General features: G+C 40.2%; 1 protein-coding gene across 2 annotated transcripts in view; it reads left to right on the top strand.

Moving 5' to 3' along the window:
- TMTC1 (transmembrane O-mannosyltransferase targeting cadherins 1) overlaps nt 1-21,688 on the top strand; it is a 271,874-nt gene that overhangs the window by 151,685 nt on the left and 98,501 nt on the right. For both annotated transcript variants that reach the window (XM_028113292.2, XM_028113293.1), the window contains one exon: nt 3,506-3,695. In XM_028113292.2, coding sequence (XP_027969093.1) covers nt 3,506-3,695 — 190 coding nt within the window. The remainder of the gene's footprint in view (nt 1-3,505; nt 3,696-21,688) is intronic.

Genomic DNA, 21,688 nt, shown 5'->3' with positions numbered 1-21,688 from the left:
AGGGTCCTGAGACCACACTGTCCCGCGAGGGTTCCACCCCCCGCTTAGCCACTGGAGGGACGTCCCTCAGCGGAGCCGACTTCTCAAAGTTCCTATTTTGTGCTCGGCGGCTCTATCACTTGCCAGAAGCGGCCGACGGAGGCCCCCTCCCCCGCCGTCTATCCTCCCGAATATTGCCTCGGATTCACTTCTCCGCACATCCTACCTTCGAGAAAGTGGTCGCTTTTCTGTTCAGAGTGTTGTTACTCTTCTTATCTTCCATCTCCTGTTGAGTTGGTAGATGTTCAGAATGGTTTGATCCCTATTCAGCTGAATTCCTGAGACCAGACGAAATCCAGGTCTCCTACTCCTCTGCCATCTTGCTCCACCCCCCCCACCCACTTCTGTGCCCTTACCCTCAGTCCATTATTTTGAAGCAAATCTCAGATTTGTATTTCATATGCATATGTTTTTTAGTATGTATTTCTGAAAGCTAAGGATCCTAAAAAAAATTAACCACAATACCATTTATCGCACTTTAAAAATTAACAAGGATTCTTGAGTTTTTTCTTGCGTATAAGTGGTTATTTTTCATAATGGATTGTTTGAATTAGTACCTAAACAATATCTGCACTTTGATATGCCTCTTAGATCTCATGTGAGTGACAGATGCCCTCTTCTTTTTTCCCCTTTGCCCCTCTGCCCCTTTTACCCCTCTTAACAATGTCTTTGTGGAACAACTGGACATCATTTGTTCTGTGGAATGGCAACATTTTGGATTTGTCACATTGCATTCCTGTGGTGTCCTGTAGCATGTTTTGGCTTTTTCTGTATTTGATGTGAACTGGTGATAAAGGCTTGATCAGATTCAAGTTTGATTTTCTTTCTTTTCTTTTTTTGGGGGGGAACAAGACTACTTCATAGGTAGTGACATATATCTCCATCAGGAGGACATTTGGCTATTAGTCTCCCTTTCTGTGATGTTAAAATTGGTTAGTCAGTTCTAGGCACCTGATGTAGCCTGATCCATCCATTATGAAGTACCTTATTAGGTTTCACCTAATAATTTTAGCAGCCATTTATAATCATTGCTGTTAGCTAGTATATCAAGAAGGAAAGATACCATTTTTTAAAAGTAAATTTTAAGACCTGGAGAGTAACTGAGTGACAAAATGTTGTGATTTTCCTGTTTGGTTCCACCTTCTTTAAAGCCAAGTCACAGAGAATCTTCCTTGAGCTAACAAGCAGATTGTGTCAGCTTAGAAGCTCTGTGAAAAAACAAAGTCCAATGTGACCCAGTCATCTTCCTGTGGAGTTGGCATTCTCTCATCAGACAATTTCTCAGCCCCCAGGCTAAAAGGGATGAGGCAGTGTTTTTGTTTTGATTTTTGTTAAAAAATAAAGCTTGGACTTCATTAAGCTTTCAGTGTGTACCACAAGATTTGTATATTAACATTTTATTAAAAATACCAGCAGAGAGGAAAAGAGTTGGAAAACACCACTGAAGTATCCCCACTCCTGGAGCGCCTGGGTGGCATAGTCTGTTAAGCATCTGACTCTTGGTTTTGGCTCAGGTCGTGATCTCAGGGGCATGACATCAAACCCCACCTTAGGCTCCATGCTCAGCTCGGAGTCTGCTTGAGATTCTCTCTTCCTCTCCCCCAACCCCTCTTGCTTGTTCTCTCTCCCTCAAATAAATAATAAATAAATCTTAAAAAAAAAAAGTATCCCCACTCCTTCAACCTATTTCTCTGTTGGGGTTTGAGATTCGGGACAGTGAGTAATCCCCACCCCTAAGCCTCACCTGGCCATCATTGATGATTTGTAACTGCCAACCTTGAAGGGAAAGGAGGTAAGGGAAGGAGATCAGTTGGGAAGGTCTGGGAAGGGTGTTCCTAACCAGTAGCTACTTGTGGAGAGGAAGTCAAGGTGAAAGAACTCTTCATATTGGAAGCTAACTAGAAATGATTTGATTTAACCCCTTTGCCAATCCAAGAATCCCTCCAAAAGAATCTGTCAGAAGACTTCCCTTCATGTTCTGCACTGTCATGGTGCTCATCTCATTCCGCTTCTTTGATTGTGTATATCTTGTTTTCACTATTGGGTTATGCACTTTTTTGAGGGGAAGGAATTTATCTAATTATTCTATTTAATCCCATATAGGGTGTCAAACAAACATGGCTGGACATCCGTTGAAACCGTGAAAATAAATTTCATTCAGTACTGCTGTTAAGCGGGGGCGGGGGGGAGCTGAGCGCTAGTCTGATTTGGGCATTTTAAAGGGACAGTGAGAGTAGCCCAGCAAGCCAGGACTCAGAAGAGGCCGAGAAGTGAAAAATTTCAAAGGACCCGTCGTCCAAGTGCATTTAGGCTGGCTGTGTCTGCTGGCTGGCAGTTATCCTCTTACAGACACTGGGAGACAGGCCCTGTCCTTCCTGATGAGGACATTTTAAAGGAATGGCTCTCAGGTCATTGAGAAAGACTTCTGAGTCATGGGAGAGACATATTCACAATTGTCAGCCCTTCATAGAAATGCTCTAAGACAGGGAGGTCAGAGGCCCTTTGTCTGGTGCTGGCTAGAACCAACAGTCAGTTCTCCTTGGCAGCATTGTGCTTTCTCAGGCAAGGGTTCTAATGGGGGCCAGGGTCATCCTAGGGATGCGCCTCATGCTGCTAGAAGCCATGCTGGAGCTTGGAGTCTCCTAGAGCACAGGTTTGGGTGAAGTTGGTTATGTGCTGATAGTTATGCAATTCTCAAGGGTCTAACCACTACTTAATGGATTTGTGTTGGCCCGACGTATTTAAATAACTTCAGTTTCCTCTACTCTGAAAAGAGCGGGCTCAGTTGGAATGCCTTTCACCTTCCCTTAGTGGCTAGACACAGCCAGAAAACAGGAGCATCCCCTGTGTTCATTATCTCCCTTCCCTAGGTCTGTCTGTTCTCCTTAGCAGGATGATAGGTGTCCTTCCCTTCTCTTGAAGGCTAGCCCCTTTACTTGGGACTAAGAGACTTCATTTCCCTACCACAGATGCTCTGATTTTTTTTGAAATAATTCAGTATGACCAATCTGTTATAAACATGCTTAAATATTTTACTATCTACAGCAGTTTTCTGGGCACTATGAAAAAAAAGGAGAGTTTAAAGGTCTGTCTCTTACCCAGGGAATCATACCTAGCAGAACAGCATTTCTGTCATATATTTTCATCAGACTTTTCCTTCTTGGCATTTATCTCAGGATGTAATGTATTTATTTACATGATAATTTTTAAATATATGTCATGGAAACTCTGTCTTTCTTTGTTCACCGTTGAAAGGTCATCACCTGCCACAGTGCCTGGAACTGTTAAATATATTCCAGAACGATCTATTTTATGATAAAATGAATGGGTGGCTTTCCATCTTACCTTGTCTTTTCCGGTAACACCAACAGTATACAATGCTATTTTATTAAACCATGGTAAACGAATGTTTGCAAAGTATCATGGACCTTGAGTTGTGTTTCAGTGATTCTTCTTCTCTTCGTAGGTTCCTTACCTATTCCTACCTCTTGGCCTTCAACGTGTGGCTTCTGCTTGCACCCGTTACTCTATGCTATGACTGGCAGGTCGGCAGTATTCCTCTGGTAGAGACCATATGGGACGTGCGGAACTTAGCCACCATCCTTCTGGCAATTGTCATGACCTTATTGAGCCTTCATTGTTTAGCAGCCTTCAAGGTAATTTTCTAAAATCCAACCAAACTCTCTGCATTTGATGCTCTATACTTGGTGATGCCTTCCCCACCCCGCGCCCCCAGGTGGTCTAGGTGTAAATTGAATCTACTCTTTTGTCTAAAAAACTAAAAAAATTTACATTTTTCCAGGTAAGTCATACATATTTTAAAGACCTTCGTGGAGTTAGCAGATCACAGCCACCTTAATTATATGGTATCTTTTACTGTGCTACGAACCCTGTAGACATTGCATCTGAAATTTAATGTTTGCAAATAAGAATTTTTTTTCCTGCTATAGTTGACTAACTTTTGCAGTAACTTGTTTGGTTTCATATAATGATAAATGAGATCATGATAATATATTCATAAGTGCTTAAAATACGGTCAAGATGCTACTTCCACTAAGGACCGCCTGCCTGACTGGGTGGGTTGGGTGATTGTCCCTTGGAAAAAAAAAAAAAAGAATGGTATAAAACTGGAAAAAAATTATTAGATGCAGCAGTTTCAAGAATGACCAAAGACAGCAAAGAACTTGAAAATGTTTACTTAGGAGAAACTGCTACTGCATTGGGGAAGATGCTTCTTGCTTGAGGGGATTCCCATCCCCCCACCCCCAGATACACCCCCTCCCCTGCCCAGCCCAGCTGGTGTGAAAAGACCCACAGGTTTACTAATTAGAGGCTGATTTGGTTTGGGAGAGTAGCAGAGCAGCAAGAAACTTAAGGGGGAACTTCTGGAAACAAGAGAGCTGTGGAAAGGCTGAGATAATATGCTCTGCATGCATTCATGGCTGGCTGCTAAACAACATGGGGTTCCCCAGGGAGCACAAGCAAAATTGAAAGCCTGGGGAGACTTATTTATTTCCTACAAATTTGAATGAATTTTTTCACCCATACACAGGTTGGGCAGCAGAGAGGGGAGGCTTCATTGGCTTGAGTTGTCGTTGTATAACTTCTGTTGAAATCATTGGCTGGTCAGAAAGCTGTGCAGGCGCAAGAGAGATTCCGGCAAAAGGGGGCAGAAAGAAACCTGAGAAAAAATTTCAGCTCTCTACAGAGAAACAGATTCTTCATTTTGAGTCTAGGCAAGTTCATTATATATTAAAACAGTAAACCCAGCAAATTTCAGAAGAACAAAATGGAATACAGAGGCACTATGATGTATGATACACAAGGCTTAGTTTTTAATCAGATTATTGAACATGTAAAGAAACAGGAGAGTGTGACCAAAACTCGGCGGTGGGGGCGGGGAGGAATAGTAAATAGAAAACAGAATAGAATTAAGAATCCAAAAGTAAGCTCACATTTACATGCTCTATTGATTTTTGGCAAAGTTACCAAGGCAATTCAGTGGGGAAGGGATAGTCTTTTAAATAAAGGTACTGAAATAATGGAATATCTGTAAGGAAAAAATGTGACATTTAACCCTTATGTCATACTGTACACTCAGAAATTAATTCTCAAAGGAAACAGGAGAAAAATCTTTATGGACTTGGGTTAAGCAAAGATTTCTTAGGACACATAAAGTACAGACTATAAAAGAAAAAGATGACAGATTGGACATCATTAGAATTAAAAATTTTGCTCATCAGGGGCACCTGGGTGGCTCAGTTGGTTAAACCTCCGGCTCTTGATCTCAGCTCAGGTCTTGATCTCAGGGTCATGAGTTCAAGCCGCCCATGGGCTCCACTTAAAAAAAGGTGTTTGATTGCTCATCAAAAGATAATGTTAGGGGCACCTGGGTGGCTCAGTCGGTTAAGTGTCTGCCTTTGGCTCAGGTCATGATTCCTGGGTCTTGGGATCAAGCCCTGCATTGGGCTCCTTACTCAGTGGGGAACCTGCTTCTCCCTCTGCCTGCCACTCCCCCTGCTTGTGCTCTCTCTCTGTCAAATAAGTAAATAAAATCTTTAAAAAAAAAAAAGGATAATGTTAAATCACTCAAAAGGCAAGTCACAAATTGGGAGAAAGTATTTGTAGAACATCTACAAAGGAGTTGTATCTGGGACATTTAAAGAGCTCTTAAAACTCAGTAATAAGACAAATACTCATTTAAAATGGGCAAAAAATTCAGACACCTCACAGAAGAAGATAGGCAAAGGTTAATAAACATATAGAAAGATGCTCAGCATCATTAGTCATTAGGGAAATGCTAATTAAAGCCACAAAAAGAAATCTCTGCATACCCATCAGAATGACTGTAATTAAAAAGATTCACAATACTAAGTGTTAGCCAGAATGTAGAGCAGCTGGACCCCTTATACGGATGAGGGTTGAAAAATAGCTCAGCCACTTTGGAAAAATTTGGCAGTTTCTTAAGAAGTTAAATATAAAAATAAGCAATTCTACTTAATATCTACCAAAGAGAGATAGAAACTTCTGTCCATACAACATACAAGAGTCTTGTAAGTATTCATAATAGCTGAAAAATGGAAACAATCCAGTAACCTCAAAATATAAATGGATACACTTAATATGGTAAATTATTCAGAAATGTAAAGGAACAAATAATTTACTTATACGTAAAAAAACATACATGAACTTCAAACACATCTTACTAAGTAAAAGAAGCCAGATGGGCATGCCTGTTTGGCTCAGTAGGTAGAGCATGTGACTCTTGCTCTCAGAGTTGTAATTTCGACCCCACGTTGGCTGTAGAGATTACTTAAAAATAAAATCTTAAAAAAAAAAGACATACAAAATTACATAATGTATGATTCCATTCATACAAAATGTCTGTTATTGTAATTCTGCCTTTTCTAGAATTGCCCAGAAATGCCTAGAGAAGGCAGAATTATGTCAGAAAATATGTGGGGATGGGGAGTGGGTATAAACAGACTTAAGGGAACTTTTTGGGATGTTGAATGCTTTTAAAATTTAATTGTGGTGGTGGTTGTTAAATGACATATGTTTACCAAAATTCACCAAAATATACACACAAAATGGGGTGAATTCTATTATATGTGGGCTATATCTCAATAAAGCTCTATTTTTTAAAAAAGATTAAAATGTTACAAAGAGATTAAAGACTAGAATAAATACAGAACTGACATTTGATTATAAAATACAAACATGTGATCCTGAAAATTTGATGAAAAAATTTTTTGAATTACTAAACCTTCTTTTTTTTTAAGGAAAAATTCATATACAATTAACCATTTTTTTTAAAGATTTTATTTATTTATTTGACACAGAGAGACACAGCGAGAGAGGGAACATAAGCAGGGGGAGTGGGAGGGGGCGAAGCAGGCTTCCCGTGGAGCAGGGAGCCCGATGCAGGGCTCGATTCCAGGACCCTGGGATCATGACCCGAGCCGAAGGCAGACGCTTAACGACTGAGCCACCCAGGCGCCCCTACAATTAACCATCTTAAAGTGTACAGTTTAGTGGTACTTAATGTATTCATAATGTGTAACTACCAGCTCTCTCTAATTTCAAAACCTTTTCATCACTTCATTAAAAACACCCCATACCAATCACTCCCAACTCTCCCCTCCCCATCCCTAGGTGACATCTAATCTACTTTCTGTCTCGGTGGATTGGCCTATTCTGGATATATCATAAAAAAAAAGAATTATACAATATGTGACCTTTGTGACACTTTGCATAATATTTTTGAAATTCATCCAAGTTGTAGCATGTATCAATACTTAGTTCCTTTTAATGGCTGAATAATATTCCATTGGATGTATACACCATAATTTGTTTATCCATTCATCTGTTTGTGGACATTCGTGTCATTTCTACCTTTCTGCTGTTATGAGTATTGCTATATTACAACATTTGTGTATAGGTTTCTGCATGGACATATGTTTTCATTTCTTTTGGATATATACCTAAGACTGAAACTGCTGGGTCATATGGTAATTATGTACTTAACTTTTTTTTTTTTTTTTTTATTTGAGAGAGAGAATGAGATAGAGAGAGAGCATGAGAGGGGAGAGGGTCAGAGAGAGAAGCAGACTCCCTGCTGAGCAGGGAGCCCAATGTGGGACTCGATCCCGGGACTCCAGGATCATGACCCGAGCCGAAGGCAGTTGCTTAACCAACTGAGCCACCCAGGCGCCCCTGTACTTAACTTTTTGAGGAACTATTTTTCATATTGGCTGTACCATTTAACATTCTTACCCTATATATATATATATATATATATCCTATATATCTAATCTTTGCTAATACTTGTTATTTTCCATTATTTTGTTTAAAGCCATCCTAGTAGGTGGGAAGAGCTGTTTCTTTGTGGTTTTGATTTGAATTTCATTAATGAACAATGATGAACGTCTTTTCGTGTGCTTATTGGCCATCTGTATATCTCCTTTGGAGAAATGTGTATTCTAGTCCTTTGCTCATTTTTCAGTTGGGTTGTCTTTTTGTTGTTGAGTTTTAAGAGTTCTTTATATATTTAGGATATTAAATCCCCAACAGATAAATGATTTGCAGATATTTTCTCCCATTCTTTAGATTGTCTTTTCACATTCTTGATAATGTCCTTTAATGCTCACAAGTTTTTAATTCAATAAAGTGCAGCCTCTTTTCTTTCTTTCTTTCTTTTTTTCTTATTCTTCATTGCTTTTGTTGTCAAACCTAAGAATCCATTACCAAACCTGAGGACATGAAGATTTATGACTCTATTTTGTTCTAAGAGTTTTATAGTTTAAGCTCTTATATTTGGGTCACTGATCCGTTCTGAGTTATTTTTTGTATATGTAGTGGTATGGGAGTCCAGCTTCATTTTTTGGCTGGTGGATATCCACTTACCTCTGCACCATATTTTGAAGAAACTATTTTTTCCCCCAACACCTTACTTAAAGTAATCCACTTCTTAATCATTTTAATCATCCTCAAGAAACTCTAGCGTGCCAATTAGTTACATAAACTTGAGCTCAAATTTCACCTTCTTAGTAAAGCCTACCATATGCACCCTATTTGTTTATTTATTTATTTGTGAGAGAGAATGAGAGAGCAAAAACGGGGAAGGGTGAGGGGAAGGGAGAGAGACAAGCAGACTCTGTGCTGAGCTCAAACTCAGGACCCTGAGATCACGACCTGAGCCGAAACCAACAGTTGGATATCAACCGACTAAGCCACACAGGTGCCCCTCTATGTACCCTCTTTAAAATGCAATCATCTACCCTTCACTCTTCTCCCTTTTAACTTTTCTTCACTATACTTCCAAGTTCTAAAATGCTATGTAACTTTGTTATTTTATGTAATGTCTCTTTCCTCCAACTAGAATGTACGCCCCATGAGGACAAAGATTTTGTTTTGTTTTGTTTTGTTCACTGTCATATTTCTAGCATCAGGAGCTTGCTGCATCCAATATTTATTATCTAAATTTTATTGTTTGTTGTTCAGTATATATCATCTAAATGAATAAAAGTATAACAAGTTAGCAACTCCATTCAGTTAGATTTTGGTATGCAGAACCTTTTTTTTAAGGCTATAAAAGGACCATACATAATACAAGTATGAAATGTTTGGGGGTCAGTTTGTTTTATTAGAATCTGGCCTTAGCTCATAGTTTGGCATGCCTGCTATATTGTTATTGATCTACGGGAGAAAATGTAGTAGAACACTGGATTGGTATGTCAGTAAGGGTTTTCCTGGACTCCCTCCCAACTTACTAAAGGGAGTGTTGAGTACCCATAGGCTACCATCTTGATGAGGTGTATTAAATATGGACCTTCATGATGGCAGTGCATCCCACACACAGGCAAGCCTTGGCCTTTTCCGGAGTGTCTTTGATAAGAAGATGAATGAATAGAAACTTCTTCTTCGAAAGGAGATATTTGGAATGTGTTCCAAAATCCCTTTAATGCATCAGGAAAAATACTAGCAAAGCATTCCTGCTGTGGCAATAGTAACACTTAGCTCTTCAGTGGTAGCTTTCATCTTGAAAGTTCTTGGCAAACATTGACTGAAGCCTCCAACAATTCTTGGAGGCCACTTAACACTTGCTGCATTTTCTTCTTTCAGAGTTTGGACCCAGAAGTTTGGCGTCTAGTTCATATTTGAGATCTGTTCTTGACCTGCTTACACACTAGAAGGTCTTAAAAGTCAGATTTTCATGCTAGATAGTACATAACCTCTTAAAGCGGGGATAATACTATTTTTTTTAATGTGATGATTAGTTACTAAGGACATGATCTTCAGGGGTGTGACTTCAAGACAATAAGCAGTAGGTTTAAGCTTTTATGAAGATAGAGGTCCCACTTTATTGACATTCTTCTGTGCTGAATGGAAACAATGGGTGAAATGTTAGTAATAATGTCAGCAAAATACATGGCTCTGTCCATCTAAAGCATTTCCAAATGGTAGGTGTACTACATCTGTACGTGATGAGTTGAAATTATTTTCAGTGTCCTTAAATTTTGAGATAGTGAGGCCGTACAGTACATTACCAGGGGAAAAAAATTACTGGATAAAGAAACATAGACATTGAGTCCAGGAAATCATGGAAAGTACTTTTATTTTCACCCTTGATTGATTCTCAATCATTCAGCAGCCACCCTGGCTGGTATTCAGGGAGAATATGTTCTGTTTAGCCTTACTACTTCTTTTTAAACTCTCTCAGTGTTGACTGAGTGCCTATTAGTTGATAGGATTAGAGCAGTAACAGAATGAAGGTCTTTCTACATGGAGCTTATACTTAAACACTTAAAATATGTTGTTATATGCCAAGTGTTGATAAGCATTCTGATGAGGTCAGGGTTGGCCTCACCGATAAGGTGACATTTGAGTAAAGACATGAAAGAATTGAAGGAGTGAACCATGTGGCTATTTAGGGAAGAGCATTTCAAGTAGAGGGAAAGCAAGTGCCAAGGCCCTGTGGCAGGAAAAATACTGGGGTGTTCACAGAACAGCAAGTAAGCTGATGTGGCTGGAGCAAAGTGGGCCAGAGGTAGAGAGCTGAATGAAATGATGCCAAAGAGATGATGGAATGTGTGTGTGTGTGTGTCTGCGCACGCACACACATGTACACAGGATTCAGCCTCCATCTTTTTTTTTTAATTTTTTGTTGTTATGTTAGTCACCATACAGTACATCATTCGTTTTTGATGTAGTGTTCCATGATTCATTGTTTGTGTATAACACCCAATGCTCCATGCAGAGCGCGCCCTCCTCAATACCCATCACCAGGCTAAACCTCTCCCCACCCCTCCCTCCCCTCTAGAACCCTCAGTTTGTTTCTCAGAGTCCATCGTCTCTCATGGTTTGTCTCCCCCTCTGATTTCCCCCCCTTCATCCTTCCTCTCCTGCCAGCCTCCATCTTTTAAGTCTCTGCCTACTTTCCCCTCTCCTGCTGTGCTGCTTCTACTGGCTTCTGGCTGTGTTGACAGGTGAGTTTTGTCTGGTTTTCTTCATCTGTCATCCTACCTTGTTATACCAGGGCTCTCGAGGAGAGGGACATCATCTACCCTGTTACCATTGTATTGATGCTTCTTTGACTGTTATTTAATATTTTAATAATTGACTTTAGAAAGCTAAAAATTAGCACATGTAATGAATAAAACAGCAGGTGTGTCATTTCCCAATCCCCACCCTGCCCCTCAACCCCACCGTCTGTAGGCCTCCTTCAGACATTTTGTTCCTGTACATTTTTACACTTACTGAAAACCAAAACACATTCTTTCTTTATACAGGTAAGCTAAGTGAGATGGCATTATAGATTGCAGGCTCCTCCAGGCCACTTCCATGTCCACTTGGGAGTATTCCTGCAGGGAAGCAGCTCAAAGAGTGTATGTTTGACTTTTGATAAGCTCTTGTCTAGGATCAAGTGGGAGGGCTAGGACACAGAATCTAAACTTTCTGTAGAAATAACAGCAGGGTAACTTTAGAGGTTGTTTCTTAATCGGTCCTATTTTCATAGTGTAAGAAATTTGAGACCTCAAGGAGTAGTTTATTATTTATCATAAAAGAATATGCTTGGGATCCTTGAGAATTTAAATGTAGAATTTGTCTTATCCTGTGCCTCTCCTTCATCTCCTCCTCCTATTCATACCCTTATTCACTAGGAGTGCATTTGAACCTACGTTACATGACGTAGAGAACAATCTACAAATTCACGGTGGCATTGAATTCTTTTTAACGGTGAACTTTAAAGTGAACTAATTTGCTCTTACTCTTTGTGCTGAAGATAATCACTCTGTTGGAATGTATGTATAGTAGAGAGAAAGAGTATTTAAACCATGAGGGCTTATTATTCCATTCTTTTTATCAATAGTGACTGTTTATGCCCCAGGAGAACCATAGGCTGAGAATGCTCTTGGGGTTCTCATTATGATCCTACGGACTGTGTATCAGATTGTTGACTTGCAGTAGGGATATATGTCAGGAAGGCAGCCAGCGTGACTTGGACTGTTGAGAGGAATTAATACTGTTGGTCCTCTTTATAGTTGCCCTTTTCCCCCGCCCCCTAATGTGATTTCCTGGCATTACAAAGGAAATACCACTGAATCGTATTTAAGAGTAATTTATTTGTTGTTGATTCCTTATTATATTCTCCCTCACATTCTAAGCAATTTTAATATCTTTGATAATCTTGTGGCATACTTGTAAAAAGAAAACCTGAGGAAAAAGGGGGGGGGTTAGCGACGCCTGACTTTCCCATAATGACCTCCATGATGAGATGTCTTTGAGGATGGACATTAGGCAGTGGAGGGTCCCCTCCCCCCCAGTATGGGGCTTTCAGGGCTATTTTTTTGTTTATTTGTTTGGGTTGTTTTATTTTTTAGTAGAGGTCACAGTTTTTTCCCAGTCTATCTGTTCATTCCCAGTCTTACACATCGTTCCATTGAAGCCAACACAAATCATAGGCCATCTCTCTGAGTCCTGGAGACCAAGTCAAATTCTCAAGTCTACATGGGGACGAATCTGCAGCCTGGCCAGTGGAGGTGACCTCCAGGAACAGCTTGGTGGAAATGGAGGGGTGGGATGGGGTGGACCTGATGCATCTCATCACTTAGGGAGGAGGTTGTGTTTGGGACCTTCCTTCATGCCTGTTACCAGCCTTGCCCTTGCTCAGCCTCCATGCTAGTCTGGATCACAGCCTCCATCAACATTTTCAATAAAAGAACAGACAGATAGGTATCTGACGGACAAACAGAGATTGTGAGCCTTAGATCCCTCATTAAATAAACCTCACACATCACAACAAGGAGGTCAGATTAGACTGAGAACCACTGTTGGAAAGTGATTATTTACCCATTGACATTCTTACCTTTTTTAAAAAAGAACTGGAGCAGCTTCTGAGAATAAATACAGTACAGCAGAGTTGACAAGGAGATGGAAAAACGTGTGTGTGTGTGTGTGAGAGAGAGAGAGAGAGAGAGAGAGAAGAACTGAATTGTGAATATTTGGGGCTTTGCTGGACATACAGTCTGTCACAAATATTCACCTCTGCCACTGTGGCATAAATTAGAACATTGTACTACCACAGACCCATGCAGTTGAACTGAACAAGCTTTCAGATTTCTGGAAATTATTTTGCATTTAGCCAGCCAGAGAATAGGTTAAGGTATTTTTGTGGCACGTGGGTCACTGTGGCACGACTCTTTTAAATTCCAGAATAGCCATTATGAAACCTGGTGAAATAAGCATCTTGTTTTAATATACCAAGTGGTAAAATAAAATTGAACTTGAGGAATGAAGATTGCATTTAATGGTGAATGGCTCTGTGCCAAAGTTGATTTTTTTTTTTCTTTCCCCTTCTGGCCTACATTTCTCTCTTCGGTTCCCATTTTCTGCAGACTCCATGCTCTCCATCCTTTTCTGTCCTCTGTTCGTGAAAATCCTCTCCATGCTATTATAGATCCAGTCTTTCTAGCCCGTTTATAACCCATCCGGTTTGTCCCACTTTGGGACCATTGCAGTTGTTGACAGAAATTCTAATGGTATCTCAACATGGTCCATCTGTCCCTGACCACCAGTACCATGGGAGTCGCCAGTGTCTGGGATGTCCGTCTCACATTTGGCTTCTCCGCCTGCCACCATTTTACCCATGCTGATGACATCCTGCTACTTAGGGGCATAGTTACTCAGGTCAGTAGCTGTAGTCAACTTTGGCCGTTGGGCCATGTGCCAAAGCTGAAATTTTTGTTGATACCATTTTTCTGATGAGAGTGTGAAAATAAGCTGACGGCTTCATCAGATGCAGGGTTGGAAATTGGAGAAGTTGGATTTGTACCTGACTGTAAAATGGAACATATTGAAAGATCCACTGCAAGTGCCTTTTCCCACATACTTTCTCAAATTTTTATTTAAATTCTAGTTACTTAACATATAGTATAATATTGGTTTCCAGAGTAGAATTTAGTGATTCATCACTCACATATAACACCCAGTGCTCAACATGACATATGCCCTCCTTAATGTATGTGATGCAAATTGCGACTTATGTTCTGTCATCTAATTCTTTGGTAGTCTCCTTTCATGTTGGAGGCCGCCCAGGTAATGCACATGGAGGAAAGCTGTGCTGAGTTCTAGATCAACAGTTGCTCAGGCTGGGAGGAGGAAGGCTAGGGAGTAGAGTGATTAGCACTGACCTGAGTCTGAGGCCAGGCTCTGCCACTGACCAGCCACGTAGGCTCATCTCGTTCAGCCATATTCCTGCACCATGGTGTAGGGTTATTGTGAGGTTAACCAGGGCAAGCCACCTAAGACATTCCGCACAGTGGCCGGCACCTGGGAGGCCTTGAGTACCGGTCAGAGATCCTAGTAGTCCTTGTCATCATTGTCATTACCACCATTATGAAATTGTCACGGATTAAAGTCGGGAGCATAATTAGGACTCCTGTTTTTATTTTATAAGAATAACCATAAAAACTAAAACCAAATAAATATAATCCAGCAGGACTGACTTTTTTATTGTATGTATTTCGATGTACAGTCATGTTTTACTTGATTAAAAAAAAAAAAACAATTTGTAATGCTACCAAAGATTAATCCCCGCCTCCTTCCACCAAACCTCGTTTTATCCCCCATCCTATATAACAGAAGTTAAATTCTTGACCTAAGAGCTAATGGTGGTAACATACTTTCCAGTTTCTAATGCTTCAGCATATTTTGGAATTTGGAAGCAGGTATGCTCAACCATAACAGAAGCGCAAAAATCCTAACATAAAACTATTCTGTTAGTCTAAAAAAAAAAATGTTTATCAAGGGAAAGAAAATAGTGGCAAATACCACTGATCTATTTATAAATGAACATTGTAGTTATCACCTAAACCTACAAACTAAAGAAATAGTACAGAGGATTTTTAAAGGTATTTGAAAGTTTAGCAAAGTAGGCAGGATATAAGAAATCATTTTCTTTTATTGTTGCTGTCCCTCAAGCCCTTTCCTGTCATTGCTGGGTTTCTCCATTCCACTCAGTGGTGACCATTGGAGCAAAATAGACACTAGAAATGCACCTTTTTTATTCAGTGGCTACTTAAAAATCAGAGGCCCTTGAGCAAAGTCTCCCCCAGGCATTCCTTTCTGTCCATTATTAATATGTCACGTGCAAAGTCATTCTCCTTGTACCAGACCTGAATCTCACACAGACCCTTCTCTCTCTTGTTCTGTGTCATGTACAACTCAGTTGTACCTGCAGTGCTCTCCTTGGCTTTTGATCTAGGCCTGGCAGGAGTTTTTCCACATCATTTCTAAATAATTTGTTTTATTCTTTGCTTTCATAGGGCAATTACATTTTCACAAGTCACACTCTTAAATAAGAAAGTGACTTACCTACCCCTTTGATGTTTATACCTTAGATGGAAGACTCTGAATTTATTAATGGAAGAATTAGATAGTTGTATAATGGGAAAGGGAATTTTCAAACCTCAGTAACAGCTTTATTTCTTTTTCTTGATTGTATACTTTATGATTCTTGGCAAGATTTCATAGTTGACATTATTATTGGCTTTTACTCAGAGTAATTCCACCTTTTGAGTGATAATCTTAACACTTAAAAAAAATTTTTTTTTTAGTTTTTTAAGTAGGCTCTACACTCAGCGTGGGGCTCAGACTCATGACCCCAAGATTAAGAGTCACACGCTCTACTGACTGAGCCAGCCAGGCACCCCTGTAATCTTAAGACTTTTTTTTAACACTTTATTTCTCTTAATGATTCATACTCTCATAAAAGCAACTCATTTCTACGTAGCCTTACAGTGCTTCTGATTGTTTTTAAACTCTTAACAAGGTCAAAAGATGTTTTTCACTCCTAGAGTCATTCTGTCCTTTCTGTTTCTATTCCGAACATGAAATTTCTATTTAAAGGAGCATACCTTTTTTCATCTTGTTCTAAGAAAACCATGAAATATGTAATTAGGACTCTCAGAGATAAAAGCAGCTACAAATACCTCTGAACAGAAGGTCCATTGGAAATTGCTATCATATTGGAAAATACAAAGGAGACCAAAGTGATTGATTACCACATTCTTTAGATGGTTTGCTGTAAGTACAATGCCCGAGAAAGCCTATGAAGGGATAACAAACACAACTTGGGGAGAATAACATACAAAATCCTTAGAATACTTATATTTATACCTGCTTTGCTTAAAGAGGCAGCATAGAATATTAGAAAGCAAGCAAGTTTGTAATATGAGCTTTAATGTTTATATGTTTATGTTATTAGACATCAAAATGTTGGTGGTAAGGTCTTCAAACTTCTTTCTGAATCTAATAAAAATAAATGAAACAATGTACATGGTACCTGGCATTGTTCAGGAGGGAAGTGCTATATAAATCATTCCCACATGGATGTCTCAAAGTCAACATTCCAAAGTCTAACTCCTGGGGCGCCTGGGTGGCTCAGTTGGTTAAGCGACTGCCTTCGGCTCAGGTCATGATCCAGGAGTCCCTGGATCGAGTCCCGCATTGGGCTCCCGGCTCGGCAGAGAGTCTGCTTCTCCCTCTGACCCTCCCCCCGCCTCATGTGCTCTCTCTCTCTCTCTCATTCTCTCTATCTCAAAAAAAAAAACAAAAACTTTCAAAGTCTAACTCCTGAACATACCCATTCACTGCGTACCCCACAGTGTTTGTGAATTCACTGCATTCTACCAGCCACCCAAGCCAAAATTCTTGGGGTTTCATTGTTTTCCTCTCTGCTTCTCTCTCTCTGATATCATATCCAGTCTGTCAATAAATACCAGCAAGTATATTTTCACAATATATCTGGAATTTGATCATTTCTCTCCACCTTCAGTGCTGCCATCCTGGTCCAAACCACCAGCATCTCTGACCTGGATTATTGCCAGAGCTGCTTAACTAGTTTCCCTGCTTCTACCCTCTGATTCTGATCGAGACTGTTCTCAACACAGCCACCAGATGATTCTTTAAAAATGTAAGCCAGAGCCTGTCTCTCCTGTGCTTAAAATCTTCCAGTGGCTCCTTATGGCTCTCCATAACCTTTATAAAGGCCCTAAAGGTTCTCCGTGCCCATTATCTCTCTTGTTCCTTCCTGAACTCTTTGCCTGCTATGAATGGGTTTTATGAACTCCTTCATCTCCTGCAAGTCTTTGCTTAGTTGCCAGCTTCTCAATGAGGCCTGCCCTGACCACCATGTTTAGAATTGGAACCCACTTTTGCCCACCGTATGTTGCAGATGCCCTTTGTCAGGCTCTCTCGCTCTTTCTCCCTGTCTTTTTTTTTCCCCTCTCTGGAAGGGCAGAGATTCTTTGTGTCTGTTTTGCTAACTGGTGTACTCCAAAGAACCTAAAATAGTACCTGGAAAATACAAAGGACAGAAGTAATTACTAAATTCTTTAAGTGATTGCCTATAAGCATAATGCCCAGGGAGCCAGCGATACGCATTTGTTGAATGATTGAAGGATCAGTGACTGTGTTTTACCAAAAGCACCATTGCTGAGGATGGGAAAGTTTTCAGGAATACCTGGACAAGGCAAATGAACTGGGGGAAGTGTCCGATAGTACCCTGATGCCCCTGTACTTTCCATGTCTCTCATAGGACGAGGTAAGGGTATGAGTGGCATGGCCAGTCCCACTTAGCGGCCACATATGTAGCGGTGAGATAGAAATAGAAATTGGTCTTAAGAGCAAACAAACTATTTAGGGACAAGCAGGATAAATTTGTAGGGAATATATAGATGCAGAATGGTACACTCAGAGAGGAAGAGCCCAGAAGAAGGCAATAAGGTAGAATATTAAATACTTACTGACCACTCACTGGTTCCAAACAATATGCTGGATAAAGAGAATAAAGATAGGGTAAAACGCAGTAGCTGCCTGAAGAAGTTGGTTTTCCTTTCCTTCCGTTCCATCCCCCCACCTCTGAGAGAATTATCCTTCTAAATACAGGTATGATCTAAACATGCCTCTGATCTGCCAAGAAACCTTCCTGCTCTCCGGACTTTATCCTGGCTAGAGCCATGACTGTGCAGCAGTGTGACCTGATGAAGTTCTTTAAATGTATAGTGATTCTCTACACAGAAAATGGCAATCAGCTACTCTACATCTACCAAGAATGAATAGCAAAAAATGTGTTTCGACTGTAGCATAAAGGCTCTCGCTGAGATTCAGGGAAAATTTTCTGTTTGCAGACAAAGAGGTAATTTTTGGTCCTGCTTATAGAAACTCCTAAGGCAGAAACTTCTCCTTTTAACTCCATTTTGCTTGAGCAGTTTATGCCGTCATTTTTCAAAATACATTCTAGCATCGCACAGGTCAAGTAAGGTTACTACTCTAAATGAAGATGCTGCATTTCAGAAGCACCAGGTCTTAAAAAGTTCAACCTATTTCCCTATTGGAGGATTTCAGAAAGCCTGGACTGTGCTCTTAAGCAGCCTTTTCAGTTTCCACATGGGGTGTACAGTGAATGGCATTTCTCAAATTTATTTGAATTTGGAAGCCCTTTTTTAGGGGCTTCTTGCAGTATCCATGTTCTTGTAATATGCTCTGGGAAGTGTTGACTTAAATATTTGAGGGTGGGTGGAGAAGTGAACTTTAGAGTCCATTTTCTGGGCAGCATTTAAACTTTTTTTTTTTTTGCCTTATTTGTACTTTCACAAACAATAGGCCCCCTACCACCACAGCATCATCAGAAGAATTTTCATGTTTATTATCCCTTTAGCAGTTAATACCACCTGGAAAAGAATTCCTTTGAAACCCTTTCTTTTAGAGTTAGAGCAGCAGCAAGTGAAAGCTAAGATCCATGGAATCTTGGTTTTCATTGTATGGAGGCCGTCATTTGAAATGCGTATAAAATGTTACAGTTTGGGGAAGCAGGTGTTCCCTCAACCCACTGGTATGTTAGGTGGCCGTTTCAAAGGTAAGACCAAAGTGACACCACAGTTATCTCTCCACATGTAGTTTTTCTTGTCTCTGGAGAAAGTTAAAAATTCTATCTTTACCTGCTTAGGTGTTGATTTACAAGAAGCCACTTGATAGAGTACTCTGTCTTCCCTGACTAGAAAGTGAATGGTTCTTGCCTCGGCATATAGTTCCTTTCATGGGTGGTTCTTGTGGGAAAGCTGGGGGACAAAGGACTTCCTTGAGCTCCACGATAAGCCAGTGTCTGCCTGTTTGCTAATAAATGGTTGCGCTTTTGGCAGAATGTTCTCTGAAACTTGCTTTCATTTTTGTATCCCGTCTGGGTCTAATTGCCAGAGGCCACCAGTATGTACAAAAGGACCTGGCAACTTTAAATGGCCATATTGGCTTCGTCAGTTTGTGACTCAGGACTCTGGCATTTGGTATTAAAAAGTGATTAATTAGGAAGAACATTTATTAATGTCAGCCTCTCTGGCATTGCCTTGAAAATTCTCTCCATTACAGTGTACCACAATTTCTTTTGATTTTGGTGACTTTGGCAGTGAACTGTAGTTTTTTTTGTTTTTTTTGTGTTTTTTTTGCCTTTTATAGATTTAGGTCCTCGCTATGACAGTGTTTTCACTTGGGGATAATTCAGTGTCGGGGCTTGTTGGAGGAAAACTTTTACTCCTTGTTTTTCTGTCTAAAACATTTATTCTCTTACCTTATAAGAATTTCCCAAGGGGGGAAATGACTCCTAATTAGTGATTATGTGGTTCAATTCTTTTATTTTTTTGGCAGGCCTCATATAGATATATTGAACTTCTTTTCTCTTATATACACATTGGAGATTTCTGTTGATATATGGTGGAAAGCAGTCCTTATGAAACAGTGATAATAGGGGTTTGAATTTCTGAACTTGAAATTACAAGCACAGATCTTCTGATGGGATTGCATCCTGATAAACCTAAAACAAATTGAAAATGTAGTTCGAAAATGCATTTAATACACCTAGCCTACCACTGAGTATCATAGCTCAGCCTCGCCTACCTTACTACACATGCTCAGAACACCTACATTAGCCTACGGTTGGGCAAAATCCCCTAACACAAAGCCTGTTTTATAATGAAGTGTTGAATATCTCCCGTAATGTATTGAGTCCTGTACTGAAAGTGAAAGACAGGACGGTTGTATGGGTGCAGAATGGTTGTCCATGGATCAGTTGCTTGCCCTCATGGCTGACCGGGAGCTACGTGTGGCTCAGTGCCCGGTGTCACAGAGAGGACAGTACCAGGTATCGGTAGCCCAGGAAAAGATCCAGATTCAAAATTCAAACTACAGATTCTACTGAATGCCTATCACTTTCGCACCATCGTAAAGTCAAGAAATGTAAATGGAACCATCTTAAGTCAGGGTCCATCTGTATTTAGTACTATTTTAAACAGGGCCTTTGTTTCTATCCTTTGTTGCATTTATAAGTCTATTAAATTTGTCCTTTTAAGGTGGCAGGCAGCCTGTGGTAGGCAGGCTGTGTGTTTTTTTTTTCCTTACAGATTTTATTTATTTATTTGACACAGAGAGACACAGTGAGAGCAGGAACACAAACAGGGGGAGTGGGAGAGGGAGAAGCAGGCTTCCCACCCAGCAGGGAGCCCAACGCGGAGCTCGATCCCAGGACCCTGGGATCATGACCTGAGCCAAAGGCAGACGCTTAACGACTGAGCCACCCAGGTGTCCCATAGGCAGGCTGTTTGTCCAGGTAAAGGTGAGGGAAGAGCATTATTTAATCCTGCCTATTATTTAGAAAAAGCTTTTCAGTGATTTGTGATGAAACAAAATGATCCATTGACTTTTATCACCAAAGTGGGTCTTAATGCAATGAGATGCAACATATTTTGATTATAGGAGATATTTTGGTTTTGGATGAGTATATTGATGGATAACAGGATTCAAATCCACTTATTAATAGTAGTTCCTCTAGGAGCTCAGCTGTACAAGTAAATCTCACTTTTTTGTTGTTTTTACCTATTAAGAAAGAAGCTTTCTAGGGGTGCCTTGGTGGTTCAGTTCAGGTGGTTAGGCATCTGCCTTCAGCTCAAGTCATAATCCCAGGATCCTGGGATCGAGCCCCACATTGGGCTCCTGCTCAGCGGGGAGTCTGCTTTTCCTTCTCTCCCTCTCCCCTTCCCCTGCTCATGCTCTCTCTTGCTGTCTCTCTCAAATGAATAAATAAAATCTTTAAAAAAAAAAAGCTTTCTAAGTTTCTTATTACTTCATATTTCATAAACTTAAAGTAAGCCAAATATTTCTCTGAGATTTGTTTGAGAAAGCATGGTGAATTATTTTCTTTAAGAAATGCTGCTCTAAAATATTTAGATCTTTATTGTGTGAAACTATGTGGGGTTTTTGTGATTCCTTCTTATTTATTTTAGATTACAGAGGGAAGGTACTGTCTTCTCTGTGACAATCCTGAGTAGATGAATCATACTTTTTAGTGAGTGTGACTCACTGTGTGAAAAAGTAAAACACCTTGTCTTTTTCTAAACAAAAAAATAAGTCTCTGCCATCCTAAGCTTTGGAAGATTTTGGCAGAGGAACTTCTCCTTTTTTTTAAAGATTTTATTTATTTATTTGACAGAGAGAGACACAGCGAGAGAAGGAACATGAGCAGCAGGGGTGGGAGAGGGAGACACAGGCTTTCCGCCAAGCAGGGAGCCCGATGCGGGGCTCGATCCCAGGACCCTGAGAT

Source organism: Eumetopias jubatus, unplaced genomic scaffold (genome assembly GCF_037043125.1).
Source record: "Eumetopias jubatus isolate StellerSeaLion01/CBP00866 unplaced genomic scaffold, mEumJub1_p1.0 scaffold_8, whole genome shotgun sequence".
In the NCBI taxonomy this organism is placed as follows: Eukaryota; Metazoa; Chordata; class Mammalia; order Carnivora; family Otariidae; genus Eumetopias; species Eumetopias jubatus.
This window is presented reverse-complemented; position numbering and strand designations above follow the sequence as displayed.